Genomic DNA, 19,231 nt, shown 5'->3' with positions numbered 1-19,231 from the left:
AAAATTTCACTAAAAAAAGTCATAGTATAGTATGTCGAAAAATTTCATATAAAAAAGTCATAGTGCAGTATGTTGAAAATTTTCATGAAAAAAAAGTTATTGTAAAGTACGTCGAAAAATTTCACCAAAAATAGTTATACGTCAAAAAATTTCATGAAAAAAGTCATAATATAGTATGTTGAAAAATTTCATGAAAAAAAGTCATAGTATAGTATGCTCAAAAACTTCATGAAAAAGTCAGAAGCAGGTTTAGTCAGGTAACAGAGACACCAGGTAACAGGTATTATAAAAAAAAAGAAAGTCATAGTATGTCAAAAAAGGTCATGAAAAAAAGTCATAGTATAGTGTTTCACAGCCCGGCTCTTAGGCTGCAACAAAAATGGGAATGGAGACGAGCAAAATAACATTAAGTTTATTTACAAAAATCACCAGATAACAAATAAATGCAAAGATCAGTATCAGTCATCAGTGGTGTAGGAGTGCATGGAACAAAACAAAAAGAAGAGCCACGCTGCGGTGTCCACACGGACGAAGTGTGTGAGCGGATGGGATGAGATCTGAATGGCAAAGAGGGCTTATATTCAGTGCTACACCGGGCCCAGGTGTAGCTCATCATCTGATGATGGCCCCGCCTCAACCAGAGCCTGCAAGAAACAGAAAAGAGACCAGCGAGCCAACACACACCTAGTGGTGGGGAGGGGTCGTCACACCACAGAAATTAGTGGCGTTAAAATTAATTTGCGTTAACACGTTGTTATCGTTTTAACTTTGACAGACTTAAGTATATTATGTCATAAAAAAGTCACAGTATAGTACGTCATAAAAGTCATAAAAAAAAGGTTATAGTATAGCATGTCTCAAAAAAGTCATAGTATAGTATGTCATAAAAAAGTGAAAAAGACATACTGTTGTATGTCATAAAAGTCATAAATAAGTCATGGTATAGTATGTCATAAAGTCATAAATAAGTCATGGTATAGTATGTCATAAAAGTCATGTACAGACATTTGATACGGTGTGCTGGATGCTACCCAGTCGGACATGAAAGTAGAGCCACTTCTGATGGTAAATCTTGAAACTTGCCCCCAGGCTTCAGACCCTGATGTCGGTGAGGAGGGTCAGCTGGTCTACAGTCTGACAGCAGATAGTCCTTACTTTGACGTGGAGCCGTCCTCAGGTCTGGTGTATGTGGTGTCAGCAGTGGAACTGGCTGGACAGCTGGCTGCTGTGGAGGTGAAGGCCACAGATCCCAGAGGACTTCATGCTACAGCCAAGGTGGAGGTGAGTGTGGAGGACTGGATGAACAGAGGTGGAGAAAAAATAATCAACATTTTTAGAATAAGAAAATGCAAATAGCAGAGTATGTGCAGAGAAATTGAGTATCATTTTTCAGCTTTTCAGAAAGACTGATGAAGGAAACCCTCTGGGACTTACACAATGATTCATGATGCGTCTGATGCACAATGATACATCTCAATTAAGATGGAGTTATCCATAAACACATGCTTCTTTGCTTCTATACTCTGGTTTATTACTAAGTTAATTGCGGATTTTTTTCTTTTCTTTTTCATTTTAGCAGACATTAACAATATTTCATCAATATTAAAGTTTTTGTAAATTCTTTCTTACGGTTTTTGAGAGCTGAACACAGTTTTACAAGATTATTTGGGTGGAGAAGTGAGGCTGAACATTATGTTTAATTTTAGGCCCTCCCCAGAAAACAAAACAAAGCCCTGCAACACCCTCCTCCAAGTATATAAAAAATAATAGAATAATATTGAGTTTGTAAAATTTGTTTCACCATAAATAACAAAGTGCATAAAGACTTAATTTAATGTTTTAAATTTTCAACTGACAAGGGAACCAGAAGTGCTAAAATGCTAACTCATTCCCGGGTTTTAGGACTCATTCCTGTAGCACTCTATACATCCCATAAACGCTCTCTTCTGCCCCCCAGGTGGAAGTGCAGGGAAGTGCGAGCAGTGGGGACATGGTGGTCATCTCTCTCAACCAGCCTGCGAACATCGTGGAGAAGAAAGTCCCAGAGTTGGAAAAGTGAGACAAGTTTATATCAAGATTGGTTTGAGATTTTTCCTTTGTTAAAGGGACTGTTTGTAAGAATCAGAAATGCTTGTTAACAGCGACACCTGTGGCCGTTAAGTCAACGAAAGTCAGCGTCGGGCTTGCGCTTGTGCTCGCTCTAAATAGACATGAACGAGCATCACTCAAAACAGTGAGGCGGCACACGTCAGCTAAAACCACAATATCACTCTATATTTCACCTGCTTGGCAGTAATGCTAGCTGACCAGACGAAGGTCTCTCCATGAATCACTGCTGATCCTGGTGTTGGCTTTTCCTGCTTCAGTCTCCCGACCGCGGCCGGAGAGAACAGGGGAGACACCGGCACCCGGTCAGAGACGATAACAATTCTCGCTGCGGAGCCCCGTCACTTCACAAGACACGGGAAACCTCTGTTGGTCTGGAGGAGCTGCAGCAGTTATTTCTGCACAAACGTCCACTGTACATTCACTAGATAGTCTCAGAGCTACGAAGTCTTCTGCAGTGTGTAGTGTGCGCGCATGCACATGAGGTGGAGCGAGCTGAGTGAAGGCAAGCAGGCAGAGGAGCAGCCGAGCAGCCGAGCAGAGTACAGCAGAGACTCCGGCCCTCGAGACCAAAACTACGGTCTCCCCCGCGTCCTCTGACCGCAGCCAACACTGTTTTGCAAGACAGGCTTTACTAGATAAAACTTTGCGGTTTTGATGCTTCCATGTAGTTTGTGTTGGAGTCTTGTCTGAACAGCGTAGCCACACGTGAGCGCGCATATGCGAGCGCGCATGGGACACCGACTCGGGTGATTTATACTTGTAAGAAGTTACAAACAGTCCCTTTAAGATTTACTTTTTTTTCCTCTCAGGTCTTTGGGTGCGGCTCTGGACTGGACTGTGAACATCATCGAGGTGTCAAGTGCTAACGGAGGATCCTCTCAGTCCAGAACGCTGAGAGACGCCATGAAGACTTTGGTCAGCTTCATCTCTGAAGATGGAGGAGAGGTTGTTTCCTCTGAAGAGGTCACAGAGTAAGAGTTGGATTTTTCATGTTAGAAAGTAAACTTCAATATGCAGATTTTTACATAAAAGTCATGACAAAGCAGCCTTAACCAGACTGATTTAATATATTATAGTTACCCACTGTTGGGCTGTTCCCTACTTCAGCTTTAAGTACATTTTCCTGATCATACTTAACATACTTTTAGTGAAGTAACATTTTCAATGTAGGACTTTCACAGCATGGTATTAGTACTTCTGAGTACTTCACCTCTGTCTGTCCTGCTCCTCCTTTGAATAGCTGAAAAGCCAACTTGAAGTATTTTAAGTCCAACATAAATGAAATAAAGGTCTTTAACTATATCACTAAACTAGGGCTTTCAATCGATCAGAATATTTAATCATGATTAATCACAAATCACACTTTTTTTTTATACGTTCAAAATGTACCTTAAGGGAGATTTGTCAAGTATGTAATACTCTTATCAACATGGGAGTGGGCAAATATGCTGCTTTATGCAAATGTATGTATATATTTATTATTGGAAATCAATGAACACAAAACAATGACAAATATTGTCCAGAAACCCTCACAGGTACTGCATTTACATAACAAATACGCTCAAATCATAACACGGCAAACTGCAGCCCAACAGGCAACAACAGCTGTCAGTGTGTCAGTGTGCTGACTTGACTATGACTTTCCCCAAACTGCATGTGATGATCATAAAGTGGGCATGTCTGTAAAGGGGAGACTCGTTGGTACCCATAGAACCCATTTACATTCACATATCTTGAGGTCAGAGGTCAAGGGACCCCTTTGAAAATGGCCATGCCAGTTTTTCCTCGCCAAAATTTAGCGCAAGTTTGGAGCGTTATTTACCTCCTTCGTGACAAGCTTGTATGACATGGTTGGTACCTTAGGTTTTCTAGTTTCATATAATACCAGCATCTTCACTCTAGCTTTAAAACTGAGCCCGCTACAACCTAAAAATCACAAGTTGCGTTAACGTGTTAAAGATATTAGTGCCGTTAAAACAAATTTAGTTTAAAATGTTATCATGTTAACTTTGACAGCCTTACACTAAACATAATATTTGTCCGCACCTCTAACTATCTAAAAGATCTCACCACTCATGTTGGAGCTTTAACTCTCTTCTGTCGGGTCCATCAGGAAACTGCAGAGCGAATCAGCTGCTGTGAGGGCGGAGCTGGTCAAAGTGTTTGGGGAGAGTCTTCACTTTGACGTGGAGATTAAGCCTCAAAGTCCTGACTCCAACCAGGCTGTGGTCATCGCTCTGGGCGCCATGTTCGCCTTGAGCATGCTGGGATTGATTGTTGCTGTTGCCTTGATCATCAGGTGAGACTGGAAACCATCAACACTTCTGTGCTTCAGACTGGTTATGTTACATAAGCAATGGTTTGTTAACAAGTTCATTATATTAACTTAAAGGCATAGTTCTGATTTTTTGAAGTGGGGTTGTATGAGATACTTATCCATAGTCAGTGTATTATTAAATACGCTTTGCTGCTGCCCCCGTCCTCAGCAGTACATTGCTTTGCTCCACTGCTAGTACTTCTGTTTCTCCAAACTGGTGGCGTGCCGACCGTCATCTACTGTAGGTAATATACTGACTATGAACAAGGTCCTTATACAACCCCACTTCAAAACACCTAAACTATCCCTGTAAGGTATGTCAGTATTGTGTTTACAGCTTGTTACCACTGCCCCAGAGTGGACAAAAAGTTAGACATTGCAGGTTTAATGCAAGTAATTATTTCAGTACTATTTGGGATTAATCTCGGAATTCTGAAAAATGACAATTTGGGGATTAAAGTTTGAAGTTTAAGGTCAGAATTATGAATTGATTTCCATCGCTGTGTTGGAAACCTCTCCCTGCTCCTCATTGTGAGCACTACATGCATTTCTGTCATTTTATTTAGAGTCACTGTGTACAATAACAAAATTTGTAACTTTAATGGCTCCGGCAGATTGTCACATTTTTCTACAAACAAAAACAAATTAAAGGAAAACCTGTTTTAGTGAACAAAGAAGCGATTTTAGCCTTATTAAATATGTCTTGTGAATATTTTGTTTTGTTCTTTAAAATATATTTTTTTCAAAACTTGTGCACATAAATCTCAGAAAAATAATTATTATATTACATAAGTGGGATGTTCAAAATGTAAAGATACAAAGAACTATAGAATCATTTAAATGTTTAGATAAAACTCAAATTGATAAAGATGATAATTAGATATTAAAAAGTCTTAATTAAGTGAAGGTGGACACTAATGATGATCTACAAACTGTATTGATGCGTAAAAGAATCTTGGCGGCCACGCAGTGCAACAGATGGCTTATTGCTAGTTAAACAAAAAACAAAAGATTTCACAATTCTTTTTTTATTGTTAAAGTCAATGCTTTTTCCCAACGTTAAAGTGGTAATAAAAGGAGCCTCAGAGGTCGGCCATGTTTGGAGTATTTTTATGCTTAAATATCAGTCTCAAAACATGAATCCTCCCAGAAGGAAGTTTAAAGTGTCAACACATGTTTACTCTCTCAGGTTCAAGACGAAGCAGAAACATCAGGAGGATTCTGACAAAGAGAGTTTTGACATCGACCGAAGTGCTGAAGGTTACACGTAAGTCCTCCGAACAACTCTTCATGTTCAAATGTCATCACAGCTCTGTTTTTAATGGAAATCCCTCTGTTTTGTTCCAGGAACTGGCCTCAGAAGACTCCTGAAACCATTGAAAAGGTAAAAAAAACAAGAACAAAGTGTCAATGAAATATCATAACAAGCTGACAAACAGTGATTCAGTGAATGGTGGCAGAAGCATCCAGATCCTTAACTTAAACCTGCAGTAGGCAGTATATTTTTGGCATCATTGGGCAAAAATTCCATAATAACCTTTCAGCATATTGTAATTCAAGTGTTCTGAGAGACAACTAGACTTCTGCACCTCCTCATGGCTCTGTTTTCAGGCTTTAAATATCTAGCCCATGACGGGAGACTTTGGCCAATCACAGGTCGTTTCAGAGAGATAGAGCGTTCCTATTGGCTCTTCATTCAACGGAAGCAGCTGTCAATCACTCGTGGACTCCGATCAAACGGTCAAACTGGGCAGCGCTGATCAAATATGAATCAATATTATGTTACTGTAATGCCCATTTCTCGCCTCAAATGTTTTCAGAAACATCTTGTAGTGTACTGTTTGCGGCATCGCCCTGTCAAGGTGTCTTTCACAACAATGACCAGTTCGCTGTACATTATCTCTTACTTAGGTGAGCTTTTCTTTTAGGTGGCTAAAATATGTTTTGCTGCAGCTCCCGTACACAGCACTGCATTGTTTCTCGATGCTGGTGGCATGCAGACTGTCAGCTAATACACCTCATACAACTCCACTTCAAAACACCCGAGCTATCCCTTTAAAGTACTAGTACATGCATTTTACTGCTGTTGATAATGTTAACTCCTTTTTAATTACTTTCCATTTGTGTTTCAGGAACAGACGAGGTCACAGAAGAGGGGAGCAGAGGACGAGCAGCAGAGGACGGATAGAAAGACGGACGATGGTGGGACAGAAAAGACAGACGGTAACGGAGCAAGGTTTAAAGTGGACAGACAGACAGAGGACGTCGACAGTGACGGCAATGAAAGACACACTTCTGCTCTCTGATCTGAACAGAACAGCTTATAGTCAGACTGTATGGAGTCCACAGAGTGCCACTAAAATAATTGCTCTGCTTCACAAATATTTTGATTCTTCAAGCAGTTCAGAAATGTATTTTTAATCTAAAGGCTGTTAAATGATTTATAAATGGATATAGACCCCTTTTCTGTTAGTAAACATGATGACGTATTTTGTAGGCGGAGCGTAGGTGGAGGCAAAATAACTCTCTGAACACGTTAGTTAACTCTAGCTAGCAAGTATTGTCGGCTTGTTTTTTTAACCATGGCTGAAGAAAATACTAGTTTCTCTCAATATGTACCGTCACTTACTCGCCAGCATCACGAGTGTTAGTTGAGAAAGTTAACATTAACCAATGTGACCAGATTAGCCGACCTCTAAACCGCTGGCAGGCTACTTCAGGAGGAGTAGACGGCTGGCTAACGTTAGTTAGCTAGCTAGCTTGTCCGTAGACTGACAAGCAACCTAGCTAACTAACACCTCCATTCCTCCATGGATGTATTAAGAGAACTGGATCCAGCGTTGGAGGCGGAGCCCTGGTCATTCCTATGAAAGTTGCTCAGTGGCGCATGAAGCCTAAATGGCTCGACTTCCGCCTGGAAAAGTACCCGGATATTGGGCACATGGAACAGGCGCAGTAGCGGCCGCTCGATCACATGACTCGGTGTTTTGCCTCCAGCTAACACTGTGACGTCATCATGACGTCGACACAAAAAGGGTCTATATGGAACATGATAACCATATAAAGGATGACCATGAGATGCTCTGGAAAAAAACTAGTAAATTGATACGTATTATTTCTTACTTTATAGATTCAAAATTAAAGAGAAAATTTAATTAATCAACTTTTTGAAATGTTAAAGTACTACACTGAATTATCCCAGCGGCACTCTCCAGCCTCCATACACCCACAGACATCACAGCAGCTGATTTTATTATTCAAGTGCAGTTGAAACTGTTTTAATAACTAAAATCAACTGCTGTCATGTTCAGTTTGACTTTCTATTTTAAATAAAATCCCTGTTGAGCAGCAAAACTGTAAATTATTTTGGCTCGTGCTCAGACAGACTGCTGAGACAAATCATGGACAACATGGCACTTTATTTTAGAAAAGCAAATTGATTTGGAAACGGGTTAACTGTTCCAACTGCACTCGAGTTTATAAAAAGATTTGATACTGGGCAAAATGTTTTGGAACAAACACATTTGAATTGCTTTAAAGAGTTACTGCAGTTATGTTAAATGATCAATCTATTGAGTGTTATTTCAATTTATTAGGTCATTTTTTTTGTCTGTAAAATGGCCTTCAAACTGAGCTGATCTTTCATGTTCATAATTTAATGGAAATCAAATGTCACATTTTTGTTTTGTGTTCAGACGGCTTTATTCTTTTTTCCTCTTTTCTTTGATGCACTTAATTTGATAAATGTAAATAATATGAATGCAGCTATGCAGTAACACTGGCACATTAAACTGTCCATCTAGCACCATCATCTGTAAAACAAAACATTTGAATTGTATGACTGGAATTTTACTTCTAATATTTGCAAAGTACGGAATAAATGTGCAAAACAGTTCAAAGACTTTCTGCTGTTCTGGGATTTTGTTTTTGTAAATGAAAATAATTGTAGTTGTGCCTCCTCTAATAACAAGTAAACAGAACATCAGTGATGAGTTTGTCCTGAATACGGAGCGTTTGAACTCAAAACTTTACTCACATTGCTGACAATAACATGTTTACATTAATCCGGCTGTGGTTAATGGATTATAAAAGGTGAATAAACCAGTTAAATAATCCTTATTTGATTTCTCTTTATCTACTTAAAGGGATAGTTCGGGTGTTTTGAAGTGCGGTTGTATGAGGTTCTTATCCATAGTCCGTGTATTACCTACAGTAGATGACATGGGAGACACCGGAGTTATGGTCGTAGACGATAACGTTACTCGCTGCGGAGCCCCGTCACTTCACAAGACATGGGAAACCTCTGTTGGTCTGGAGGAGCTGCAGCATTTAATTCTGCACAATTTCCACTGTACATTCCCTAGATATTCTCAGAGCTAAACTAACTCATCAGCAGTGTGTAGTGTGTGCGCATGCACGTGAGAGGTGGAGCGAGAGAGCGAGTGAGAACGAGCGCGGTGTGTGAGTGAAGGCAGGCAGGCAGAGGAGCAGAGTACAGCAGAGACTCCGGCCCTGGAGACCAAAGCTACGGTCTCCCGTGTGTCTTCTGTTTTGCAAGACGGGCTTCACTAGATATAACTTTGCGGTTTTGGTGCTTCCGTGTAGTTTGCGTTGGAGTCTGAGTCTGAACAGCGTAGCCACACGCGAGCGCGCATGGGACACCGACCCGCAATGATTCATACGTGTAAGAAGTTACAAACAGTACCTTTAAAATATCAACCGAAATAACCCAGTTCCAAGTAGCATCGAAATTTCTCCAGTCAAATGATAACGTCATTCAATCCTTTTTGTAACCAGATCTAGGAAAAAATGGACTATGTATGGTTTTGCTCCTAGCCTATCACCGCAAGCATTCTAATTTAATGTGACGTTTTATGCAAGACAGATACTGTATACCTGTGGATATACAGTTGATTTCATCACATTGTCAGGCAGAAATTTACACATTTTCACTTTAAAATGCAATAAAACCCACTCCCATCGGTAATGACGGTACAACCTGTTCTCCCCCCCCCCCCCTCCCCCCAGTGTGATATAAAAAATATTATTCTGTACTTACATTTTCACGTACCAGACTTCGTAATCCATAGAGCGTCCCGTACGTCTCCACGACAGAAACCCTGACGTGAACGTCTGCAGCCTGAAAAAACTTCTATTTTTCTCATTAGACAAACACTGAGGAAAAGAAACAAAAAACCTCACAGCTCCACATGGATTTCAGTTCATAAGTCTTCATATTAAAACCGTTTTTATTAATTTATTCTCTATTAAAATAAAATCAGAAGAAAATCAGAACACAGCAGAAGAAGCGAAAATAAACAATAGATTATGGAATGTATTTCAGTAAAGAAAATAAAAGCTCCAGCTGGTCCAACATGGGGGGGGCTTTATTACAACCAGTCAAATAAAGCACCGCTTTTATATATTCATATATATATAAAGATATTTATATATATATTTATATAGTTTTCATATACACCTTCAGGCAATGACTAGAGAGGATTCTTTACAGAATCAAGTTTCTTGTGGTTCTCTTAATTTACAGGTAAACTTAGTTTCTGGATAATTAAACCACAGAAAAAGTCAAGGCAACTTTCTTTTGCCTCGTTCATAAAGTACAAAACTGGCACAGAGGACGACCATTTTTATACACAGTAAAAATGCAATAAAATTAAATTACATACAGGAGACAAAAGTTCTGTAAACCTTTCCCCGTTACAGCAAACCTCAAACAAATAAAATCACTTTCCAAAACAAAGTCAAATCAGTATAAAACACACAAAAAAAACAAAACTTTTTTTTGCCCTTTGAAAAAAATGTGCTATAGCTTTGTACGACTTCTTGTGTTTTTCTTCTTTATTTGTCAAACGGGGGGTCGGCTATGCATGGAGTCGGGAGTTTTATAGAGCGAAACGACACGGCGAGCGCCACTGAAGCTAGAAAAACCGACCGACTGAACATCAGCAGAAGGCAACGGACAGCAGCACACAAACAGCAGAAGAAGAAGAAACCGAAAAACGGGAAAAAGTTTTTTTCCTCTGAGCAGAATTCAGATTTCCAAAGAGAAAAAAATAAAATAAAAAAATGTTAAAGATCTCATGGCGGCTGTGAGTTGATGATGTCATGACGAGGGCGGGCCCTTAACGGACAGTTTGGTAACTATGGCGATGGTGGCTTCCACCGTCCTGTACAGCATGTCCAGCATGTCGGGTGGGGGGCTGGCGCTCTGAAATGCCTGTGAGGAGGAGGGGGCGGGGCCACTGCAGCCCTCTGGCCCCTCCCCCATTAGCCCAAGGGCTGATGGGAAGGCAGCGTCCTCTGAGAGGGGTGGGGCCGAACTACCGCTGGTCTTAGAGCCCGCCTCCTTCTCTTCCATCACCTCCTCTGATGGGGCAGTCATCGCCTCACCCCTCCTCCCCTCCCGCTGCTCCCCCTCCTCTTCGTCACCTGCCGCCACGTGTCGCGGCAGATCAGGCTCCTCCCCCTGCCCAAACCCCTCCCCCGTCTCCTGCAGCAGGGAGGAGGAGGAGGAGAAAGAGGAGGAGGACGACGAAGACGCCTCCATCTTCTCCTCTTTGGGGGAGGAGTCCAGGTTTCCAGAGGAGGTGGGGGCGGGGTCGGGAGAAGGCGGGTCCTGCTCGGTGCCCGGGTCGATCAGCGAGGAGGAGTCTCGTGTCTCCGTGTCCGAGGTGCTAGTGGGCGTCAGCGCCTCCTGGTGGTCTGTCTTCGGCTCGCTGCAGGGCGGGAGGGCCGAGGAGGAAGAGGACGAGGAGGAAGAGGTGGAGGCCACGCAGAGTGGCGCCGCTGCATCAACAGCTCTGTCTTCATCACTGCTCACCCTCCGCCGCTTCACCGGGGTCGCCCCTTCGTCCTCAGCTGTGAAAGAAGAGAGTGAATTTCAGAGAATTGTTATTATAATTATGAAGTTATGGATAATTCAAAGCCTTTACTTGCTGTGTTTTTCGACTCATTCAGTTGGTTGTAGTTGCAATTGAAACTGTTCACAATAAAGATCTTTACAGACCGGGGGCGTGACAAATAAACAAGACGAAAATGCAATATACTCGCCTGCGAATATTATATGACTAGGGCTTTTATTGTGAAGGGTAAGAGCAGAAGAAGTGGATCTGGTCTGCACTGCCTTTGATTTGCCGTCTTAGTTCAGACTTGTTTCCTCCCCTGCATTTCATTCATTAGACCCAACGTGCATCAGTAAATACTACACATAGGGATGCACCAATACCGGATCGGATATCGGGCCGACACCGACTCAAATAGCTGGATCGGATATCAGTGACAATGGGGCCGATCAACATTACACATTATATACTGGAATTTTACTTCCTGTTTAAGTTTTGACCAATTTGGTGCTTCATTAAAAAGGTTAATTTTTTTACAAAAAGTTGCATGTGTGCATCCCTAACTAGGCGGCAGTAAATGTCGTTGCAGTGAGGTTTATTTTTTTCTTTGTTCAACGTGTCTTTTAGATGAAACAGACGGATACACTGAACTGCAGGCTGCAGAGTGTGTTTACCGCTGTGACCACCAGCAGCCCTCGTCACATGTCATGAGTCTGAAACTGTCTCTGTATGTATATTTTGTGTGTCATACCTTTGGCCTTGTGGTCCTTGGCCTCTAACTCCAGAGCGCTGCGCTGCTGTACACAAACACGACAGCGACCCAGCAGCTCCTGCAGGGCGGGGCAGAGGGCTGGGTCGACGGTCTGAGGCGGCTGGACGGACAGCAGCAACACCAACGCCCTCAGGTCCTGATGCACAGAAAGACAGAGACACACACACTGAGTTTTCAGTCTGAAACAGAGGATGCGTGCTGCTGTTTGGTCTGTGTGGGTGTGTGTTTGTATTCCTACGGCGTTCAGCAGGCCGCTGGTCTTGCTGAGCTCCAGGCGATGAGCTGCCAGTTCAGGCTGCAGGCTGCTTTGTTCACTCAGCAGGTTCGTCACCAGAACACCAATCAGGTTGGAGCAGCTGGGACCGGACAGCACCTGGACCTACGCATGCACACACACACACACACACACAACACAACACAAAGGGTTGCTATGGTACCACCATCTAGATTATTATTCCCAAAGATACAGACTGGACTACGAAACACCTGAGAGGCAAGTGAGAAAAGAGAATTCAGGTGATCATTTACTTTTCTTTCTTTCTTTTTTCAGTTTTCAAGTTTTCTTCCAGGTGAGTTTTAATTTCTCCACGCACTTCTGGACAACATTTGTCATTGTTTTGTGTTGTTAATTAATTTCCAATAATAAATATATACATACATTTGCATAAAGCAGCATATTTGTCCACTCCCATGATGATAAGAGTATTAAATACTTGACAAATCTCCCTTTAAGGTTCATTTTGAACAGATAAAAAAATATGTGATTAAATAAATAAGTATTACAACAACAGACACTTTTTTCACGTGTTTCACAGATTATTCTTTCTTTTTAAAGGAATGAAAAGTTTTTTTCGACATATTGTACTCTTTGTTTTTTTACTTTTTTCGACTTTTTTCATACTATGACTTTTTCATGGCTTTCTTCGACATACTACACTATGACTCTTTTTTTTGACACATAGACTATATGGGCCCAATGGATGCGGAGGATCGCCGGATGATCCAAATCATCGTCGCAATGAATCACTCGGCAGCCGAGCCATTTTGCTTCATGCGCCACTGAGCAACTTTCATAGGAATGAACGGGAGCCCACCTCCAACGCTGTATGGCTGTATGTTGTACCTTGTGCAGGAAGCAGGTGAGGAAGGAGTAGGCCACATTGTTGTTGAGAAACGTCCTCTCGTCCACCAGGATGCACTTGATGTACTCGCTGAAGGCCGGATCCTCACACAGCAGCTTCACACACGTTTTAGCCAGAACAGACTGAAAGAGCAACAAGAACAACTACATCAGTGGAGTAAAAAGGGAGCTGGATGAATATGGCTAATAACACGGCACCATTTAATCATTAGTCTGGTGAGTTTAAGATGTGACATACCTGTGACTGACAGAGCTCCGTCCACAGTTTGGGGAAGATAGCGAGGTGAAGAGGAAGTCCTTCATACGCTATCAACACGCCTGCCAGACAGAGTTGATATGTGAAATCTCATATGTACAGCATATGCAGGCGTGTATTAATGAATAGTATATTTTCAGTTCACACAGATTTATACATACTCAGTTTGACGAGCGTGTCTGTGAATTTCTCGCAGTTGATGGCGACGCGACACAGCAGGTGGCTGAACTGGTGGTAGGACAGGAAGTAATCCAGCAGCATCCGGTCATACACCTCGTCTTTACCCTACACACGCACACACACAAACACACTTTACTACCAACATCAGGTTCCTGTATGTTTTAATCTCTAACAGGTGATGTGACAGAGCGACAGGTGTGTGTCAGCTGAACGTACCTTGCTGCTCTCCACCATGGACGGCAGCAGACACATGTTGAGCTCTGGTCTCGGAGGTCGGATGTTGTTCTTGGCTCCCATCAGCTTGATGTTCTCTCTGCAGGGCAGGTAAGGACCGAACGACACTGTGGACAGAAACACACCGTCACTGACACTGCCCTTCATGTAAAGGTTTGAATTAATAAAATACATTTAGATGAAGAGGAGGAGGGGAAGGAGACTCACTGGGGATGTTGCTGTGGTGGTAGGTGCAGTGGTTGTGCTGCAGGAAGGGAACCAGAGTGTGCAGGAAGTCGTGAGGACTCAGCAGAACGAGTTCCTTTAGAACATCTGCAGGAACCAGAACAAGGAGCGCAAAATATTACAGCCAGAGGTGGAGGAAGTATTCAGAAGGTCTAATATCACTGATATATCAGGAAAATGATAATCAGGAAAATGTACTTAAATGATCAAAAGTGTAAAAATGTCCCCTGTGACTGTTCAGCTATTATATATTCTATCATTAGATTATTATTACTCATGCATTAAAGGGACTATGTAAGAATCAGAAATTGCTTTTTAACAGGAATGGAATAAAAAGTGTGTGTGTGTGTGTGTGTGTGTGTGTGTGTGTGTGTGTGTGTGTGTGGGTGTGTGTGTGTGTGTGTGTGTGTGTGTGTGGGTGTGTGTGGGTGTGTGTGTGGGTGTGTGTGTGTGTGTGTGGGTGTGGGGGTGTGGGTGTGGGTGTGGGTGTGTTACCCAGGCAGGCGTTGCGGAGCTCTGGCGGGCTGTAGGAGTTGAGGAGTGTGAGCAGCTTGTGGGCGAAGTCGATCCTCTCCTGCCACTGGATCAGAGCCTGCTTCACATCTGGACGACAAGACACAGAAACATCTGCTCAGAACAAACAGAGACTACAGGTGGAAATTAGCTTGTCGCTAAATCTGATACAAAGCATCTTTTCTCTTTTAAAATTAAATGTATTTTTGTACATGGTCCCTGATGAAAATAAATTTGATAAACTAAACTAAACAAACAGGAGAACACACCTCTCATACTACTGCATCACCCTTTACGTCTTAAACTTAACAATAAGATAAGATAAGATGAGATAAGATAAGATATTCAGTCTAAATTGTGTAACTTCCCAGGTGATCTGACCTTTGCGTTGCAGGTATGGCCGGGTGGCTTTGAGGACAGACAGAAAGATGGAGAGCAGCTCCACCAGGTCTCCAGTGACGTGACACGCCGTCGCCTCATGGTACATCATGTGCAGAGTGTTGAAGGACTGCAGAGGACAGACGGACAGCGAGCGTCTTATTATCCACATCAATAACAACTGTAGAACGTTGTGATGAGCTTCCCCTCAAATCCTCCAATACTACAACAACTATTACATTCACTTTTAATTATGGCCAGTGTTTTTGTTGACTTCAGCACCATGTATTTAATCATTCAGCTCAATTAAAACTCTTCAGAGTGCTTTTTTTTGTTTATAATGAACATAAATGATAAAAGTCCAATAGTTTTAAATTCTCTTCCAAAGTTTTTTCTTTATGTCTGTTTATGCTGTGTGTGTGTTTTGGTTTTATGTCTTGTTATTTTGAATATTAAAGGAACAGTGTGTAACATTTCAGGGGATCTATTAGCAGAAATGGAATATAATATTAATAACTATGTTTTCTTTAGTGTATAATCACCTGAAACTAAGAATCGTTGTGTTTCTGTTAGCTTAGAATGAGCCCTTCGTATCTACATAGGGTGCGGGTCCTCTTCACGGAGTCCGTCATGTTTCTACAGTAGCCCAGAGCGGACAAACCAAACACTGGCTCTAGCGAGAGCCTTTCACGTTTTTATGTTACCTGACCTCACCGTAGTTCTGCGACATGCTTGTGAAACTGTGGTAACGTGAGCCGCAGAGTGCAAAACCGTGGTACCGCCAGCCGCCATCTGACTTCCGTTGCTCCTAAAGTAGTGTTATTATGGTAAGGAAGGCCTCTGAGTGAGGCCAACGGCGTTACTATGGTTTTTGCACACAGCGGCTCAAGTTATCAACACTGCAACCACACCACTAGATTTTGCTAAATCCTACACACTGTCCCTTTAACTTCCTAACGAAAACCAGTATGCAAACGGTAATAAAGGAGTGGTATTTTATCGTGGTATCGGGAATCATGGAATTTCACTGGTATTGGTATCGACTATTACATTTCTGGTATCGCGGCATCTCTAGAGTACATAGGAGATCCTGATTCTGATCCTACCTCAGTCATGAGGATGAGTCCTCTGTTGAAGACCACCAGCAGTCGGTCCTCGTCGTTCTCCAGCAGAACCCTGAAGGCACTAAGAGGAACGACAAAACCAGGTGTTAGGATCCAGATAATAGAAGCTCCTGAAGACAGATATTGTGCCCGTGTTCAGACTCAATATTGTATAGTTATTCTTATTAGAGCAGAAAGAAACAGCATTTAAATCATTACCACATATAGAAGACACTTTCTCATTAACCAAGCTACATACAATGCTTCGCATATGTAAGCTTCACAGTATAAACGTGTGGGTGTGTGTGTGTGTCCTGACCTGATGAGCGTGGTCCAGCAGGAGCGGCCGTCCAGGCAGCGCAGGTAGCAGCTGATGGTGGTCTTCTTGAACTGTTTGACGTCCTCCAGCTCTTCTTCTCTCATGTCGGCTCGCTGCGCCACAAACAGCTGCATCAGGTTGAACAGCTCCTCCACCGCCTGCAGGGGGCAAAAAACACACACCACAAATGTATCATCTTCAAAATATATATTTGTTTTTTACAATGTGGCTGGATTCAAAATGGACTTTTCATACTCACACTGATGACTACTACAAAACTGCTATTCTACTTCCTCCATATCAGGTAAACTCCACATTCAAAACATGTCTTATGAAGAATATTTAAATAGTCTTTATGGCTCACATGTACTATTTTATTGTACTATATGTAGGGGTTAGGCGAGATGACAGTATATGCAATGTAACGGTAGAAATGTGTACACCGGTAGAGATTTGGCGATACCGTTTCCACCGCAGTAGCAATTCTCACGTTAACTTATGATTCTCGTAAAATCCAGCTGATCTCGCGAATCCATTTAGTCTGAAACTGATCAGAGAACAGACTCTCCACTCACCCCGGGGTACTGGCTGGCATGTGGCGTCAGGTTCTTGAAGGCCCACTGGATGTTCTGGTGCGAGGCGAGCTGGCGGGTGAAGGCGGGCGACTGCTCGCAGCACATGCGCAGGATGCCGTAGTAGGCGGGCAGCATGCCACGGTTGAAGAGCACCACCTCTTGGTCGTCGTGGTCGGCCAGGATGTAGTTGAAGGCGATGTTCTTGGTCACCACAGGGTTCTGCACCACCAGGCGGACGTTCTCCGGACAATCCACGCACATGTTGTACCAGAAGGACAGCAGCGCCTGCTTGTTGTGGTTGGTGGCGATGGCCGGCTCCGACAGTTTGGGCTGAAGACAAAGAGGACGAGAACGTGAATAAAGCTTCACACAAGAGACCAGTGTTCATAGCAGAGCTGCAACTAACAGTTACTGTATAATGAACTATAGGTTTATAATGTAGTTATAAGCAGATAAAAGGCCATTTTAAGTACATCAATAAGCAAATACTTTGAGGCAGCAAACAGCCCAAAAAGGAAATAATAACACTACACAATGAACCTCAGCCTTTAAGCCCAACATTTTTTTTTAACATCTACAATTCCACAACAACTGAGCAAACTCCATCTGCTGCTGAAGATCATGTGAGGCGATCGAAAGCTCCAGAACGGCTACAAAATGGACTGCTGTTTCCACGGTCATAAATTAACTTTGAACTTTTCACATTCATAAAATCTTTGGATTATACTTTAAGAAGCATGGCAGGTACATAAACAAATAACATTTATGCTTTAATCTCTCCATCAGAGATGTTGGAAAGAAAGATAAAAATATTTTCTTTAACCAAATCAGAGGTAGCGCTGCAGCTGGTATAGCAGTATTCCTGATCCTTAGTTGGAACATTTAGCAGCAAAGACAAGTATACATAAAGAAAATAATAAGTAAATAATAAAAGAAAATGACACATATTAGAAGAATAACTGAATGTACCTGGAAGAGGTTCCACAGGTCCATAAAGTATCCAGAGAACATGAGCTTCTCCGTCTTGGAGATGAGGCAGTAGGTCATGAAGCTGAAGTACTGCACCAGCTTGGTGGTGCCGTGAACGCTGGCGTCAACATACAGCTTGGCGCGTCCCAGCAGCCCCAACAGCAGGTTGTAGACCTGGTGGAGGACCACCGTGGTGTCGGGCGACAGCGGCAGCTCGCGGGTCGGCAGGTGGAGGGAGCGCGTGGAGCGAAACATCTGGCGGAAAGAGTTGCTGGGGATGAGGGAGACGAGGAGGTACGCCGCCGCTGGAGGAACGAGAGACAGTTTTATTTTGAATGTCTTTTGTAAATTAGTAAAGGCTTCCTTCTAATCTTCTAATCAAGACAAGGTCACAAGTACGACAAGAAGTTTCTGCTCAGTTTATGTTGAATAAATGTTGCATATCTGCAAACGTAAAGCTACAGCTGCAAAAGGCTAATTATGTTATCCATAAATATCTATTTATCTTATTTTATTTTTTATCATCATATTTTATTTAAGAATAGTTGTTACTGCGGTAATATCTTATGGGTATCCTAAATAAAAAACTAAATAAATAAAATACCACAGCCACTTACCAAAGAAAAAACATAGAAGTTCTGGTCAAATCAATAAAACATTTTTAAAACACTATAAACCGTGGTGTATCTGCACACTTGCCTTCCGCAGGGAAACACAATAATTTAATTCAATATGTTACCCCAAATGTATTAGAGGGTTTTTATTTTTAAAATCCACTTGAATGGCTGGAATTGGTTCTTTTATGCCACATCCAACTCTAGTCAGGTTAAACCCTGGGTACTGTAGGTTAGTTTCACCACTGCTGCAGTATAGTGTTGAGGCTCTTACATGTGCGGACTCGGGGGTAGTTGTGTGCCAGCAGGAAGCGTTCCACCCAGTTCTCCATGTTCTGCAGCACCCAGCTGTGGGCCAGTTTGTTCCTGGGAGTCTGGACTGCCAGCCAGTCCAGACACTGGGACGGGTTGTACTCGATCACCTGACGGGAAGAACACAAACACACATGAAGACACACACAATAATACAAAAAGATGCCATGGCTAGCTTGTGTGGGACTGAGATCAAAATTAAAGACCCCCCTCTAATGAAAAACAGTTTTTAACATTGTCAACATGTCCATATGGTGTTTTTTATATGCTGCAAGGCGCTACGGCAAAACGAGGGGTAGAGAAGCCCAGTGTAGCTACGTATCTGTATTTTGCAAGTTAAGTTTCACTATTTTC

The 19,231-nt window shown here is 42.3% G+C and overlaps 2 protein-coding genes across 6 annotated transcripts in view; one reads left to right on the top strand and one right to left on the bottom strand.

Annotated features, from left to right (window-relative positions):
* LOC141764208 (protocadherin Fat 4) overlaps positions 1-8,326 on the top strand; it is a 38,793-nt gene extending 30,467 nt beyond the window's left edge. Inside the window, exons 29-37 of one of the 4 annotated variants that reach the window (XM_074629228.1) lie at positions 1,090-1,281; positions 1,958-2,055; positions 2,919-3,080; positions 4,223-4,408; positions 5,616-5,693; positions 5,774-5,810; positions 6,559-7,162; positions 7,214-7,877; positions 7,967-8,326. In XM_074629228.1, the coding sequence (XP_074485329.1) occupies positions 1,090-1,281; positions 1,958-2,055; positions 2,919-3,080; positions 4,223-4,408; positions 5,616-5,693; positions 5,774-5,810; positions 6,559-6,732 (927 nt within the window). In that variant the 3' untranslated portion in view covers positions 6,733-7,162; positions 7,214-7,877; positions 7,967-8,326. Of the gene's footprint in view, positions 1-1,089; positions 1,282-1,957; positions 2,056-2,918; positions 3,081-4,222; positions 4,409-5,615; positions 5,727-5,773; positions 5,811-6,558; positions 7,878-7,966 lie in introns of all 4 variants that reach the window. The other 3 variants (XM_074629227.1, XM_074629230.1, XM_074629229.1) reach the window with 3 other exon arrangements.
* A 1,315-nt stretch (positions 8,327-9,641) lies between these two features.
* usp34 (ubiquitin specific peptidase 34) overlaps positions 9,642-19,231 on the bottom strand; it is a 68,326-nt gene continuing 58,736 nt past the window's right edge. For both annotated transcript variants that reach the window (XM_074629224.1, XM_074629226.1), the window contains exons 64-78: positions 18,840-18,987; positions 17,952-18,256; positions 16,983-17,312; positions 16,408-16,565; positions 16,092-16,170; positions 14,989-15,115; positions 14,590-14,697; positions 14,077-14,181; positions 13,852-13,976; positions 13,617-13,740; positions 13,438-13,517; positions 13,182-13,322; positions 12,297-12,437; positions 12,038-12,194; positions 9,642-11,302 (exon numbers count right to left, since the gene is read on the bottom strand). In XM_074629224.1, coding sequence (XP_074485325.1) covers positions 10,548-11,302; positions 12,038-12,194; positions 12,297-12,437; positions 13,182-13,322; positions 13,438-13,517; positions 13,617-13,740; positions 13,852-13,976; positions 14,077-14,181; positions 14,590-14,697; positions 14,989-15,115; positions 16,092-16,170; positions 16,408-16,565; positions 16,983-17,312; positions 17,952-18,256; positions 18,840-18,987 — 2,883 coding nt within the window. In that variant the 3' untranslated portion in view covers positions 9,642-10,547. The remainder of the gene's footprint in view (positions 11,303-12,037; positions 12,195-12,296; positions 12,438-13,181; positions 13,323-13,437; positions 13,518-13,616; positions 13,741-13,851; positions 13,977-14,076; positions 14,182-14,589; positions 14,698-14,988; positions 15,116-16,091; positions 16,171-16,407; positions 16,566-16,982; positions 17,313-17,951; positions 18,257-18,839; positions 18,988-19,231) is intronic.

This window comes from Sebastes fasciatus, chromosome 3, assembly GCF_043250625.1.
Source record: "Sebastes fasciatus isolate fSebFas1 chromosome 3, fSebFas1.pri, whole genome shotgun sequence".
Lineage (NCBI taxonomy): Eukaryota > Metazoa > Chordata > Actinopteri > Perciformes > Sebastidae > Sebastes > Sebastes fasciatus.
The sequence above is the reverse complement of the archived record's forward strand: the minus strand, read 5'-3'. Positions and strand labels throughout refer to the sequence as shown.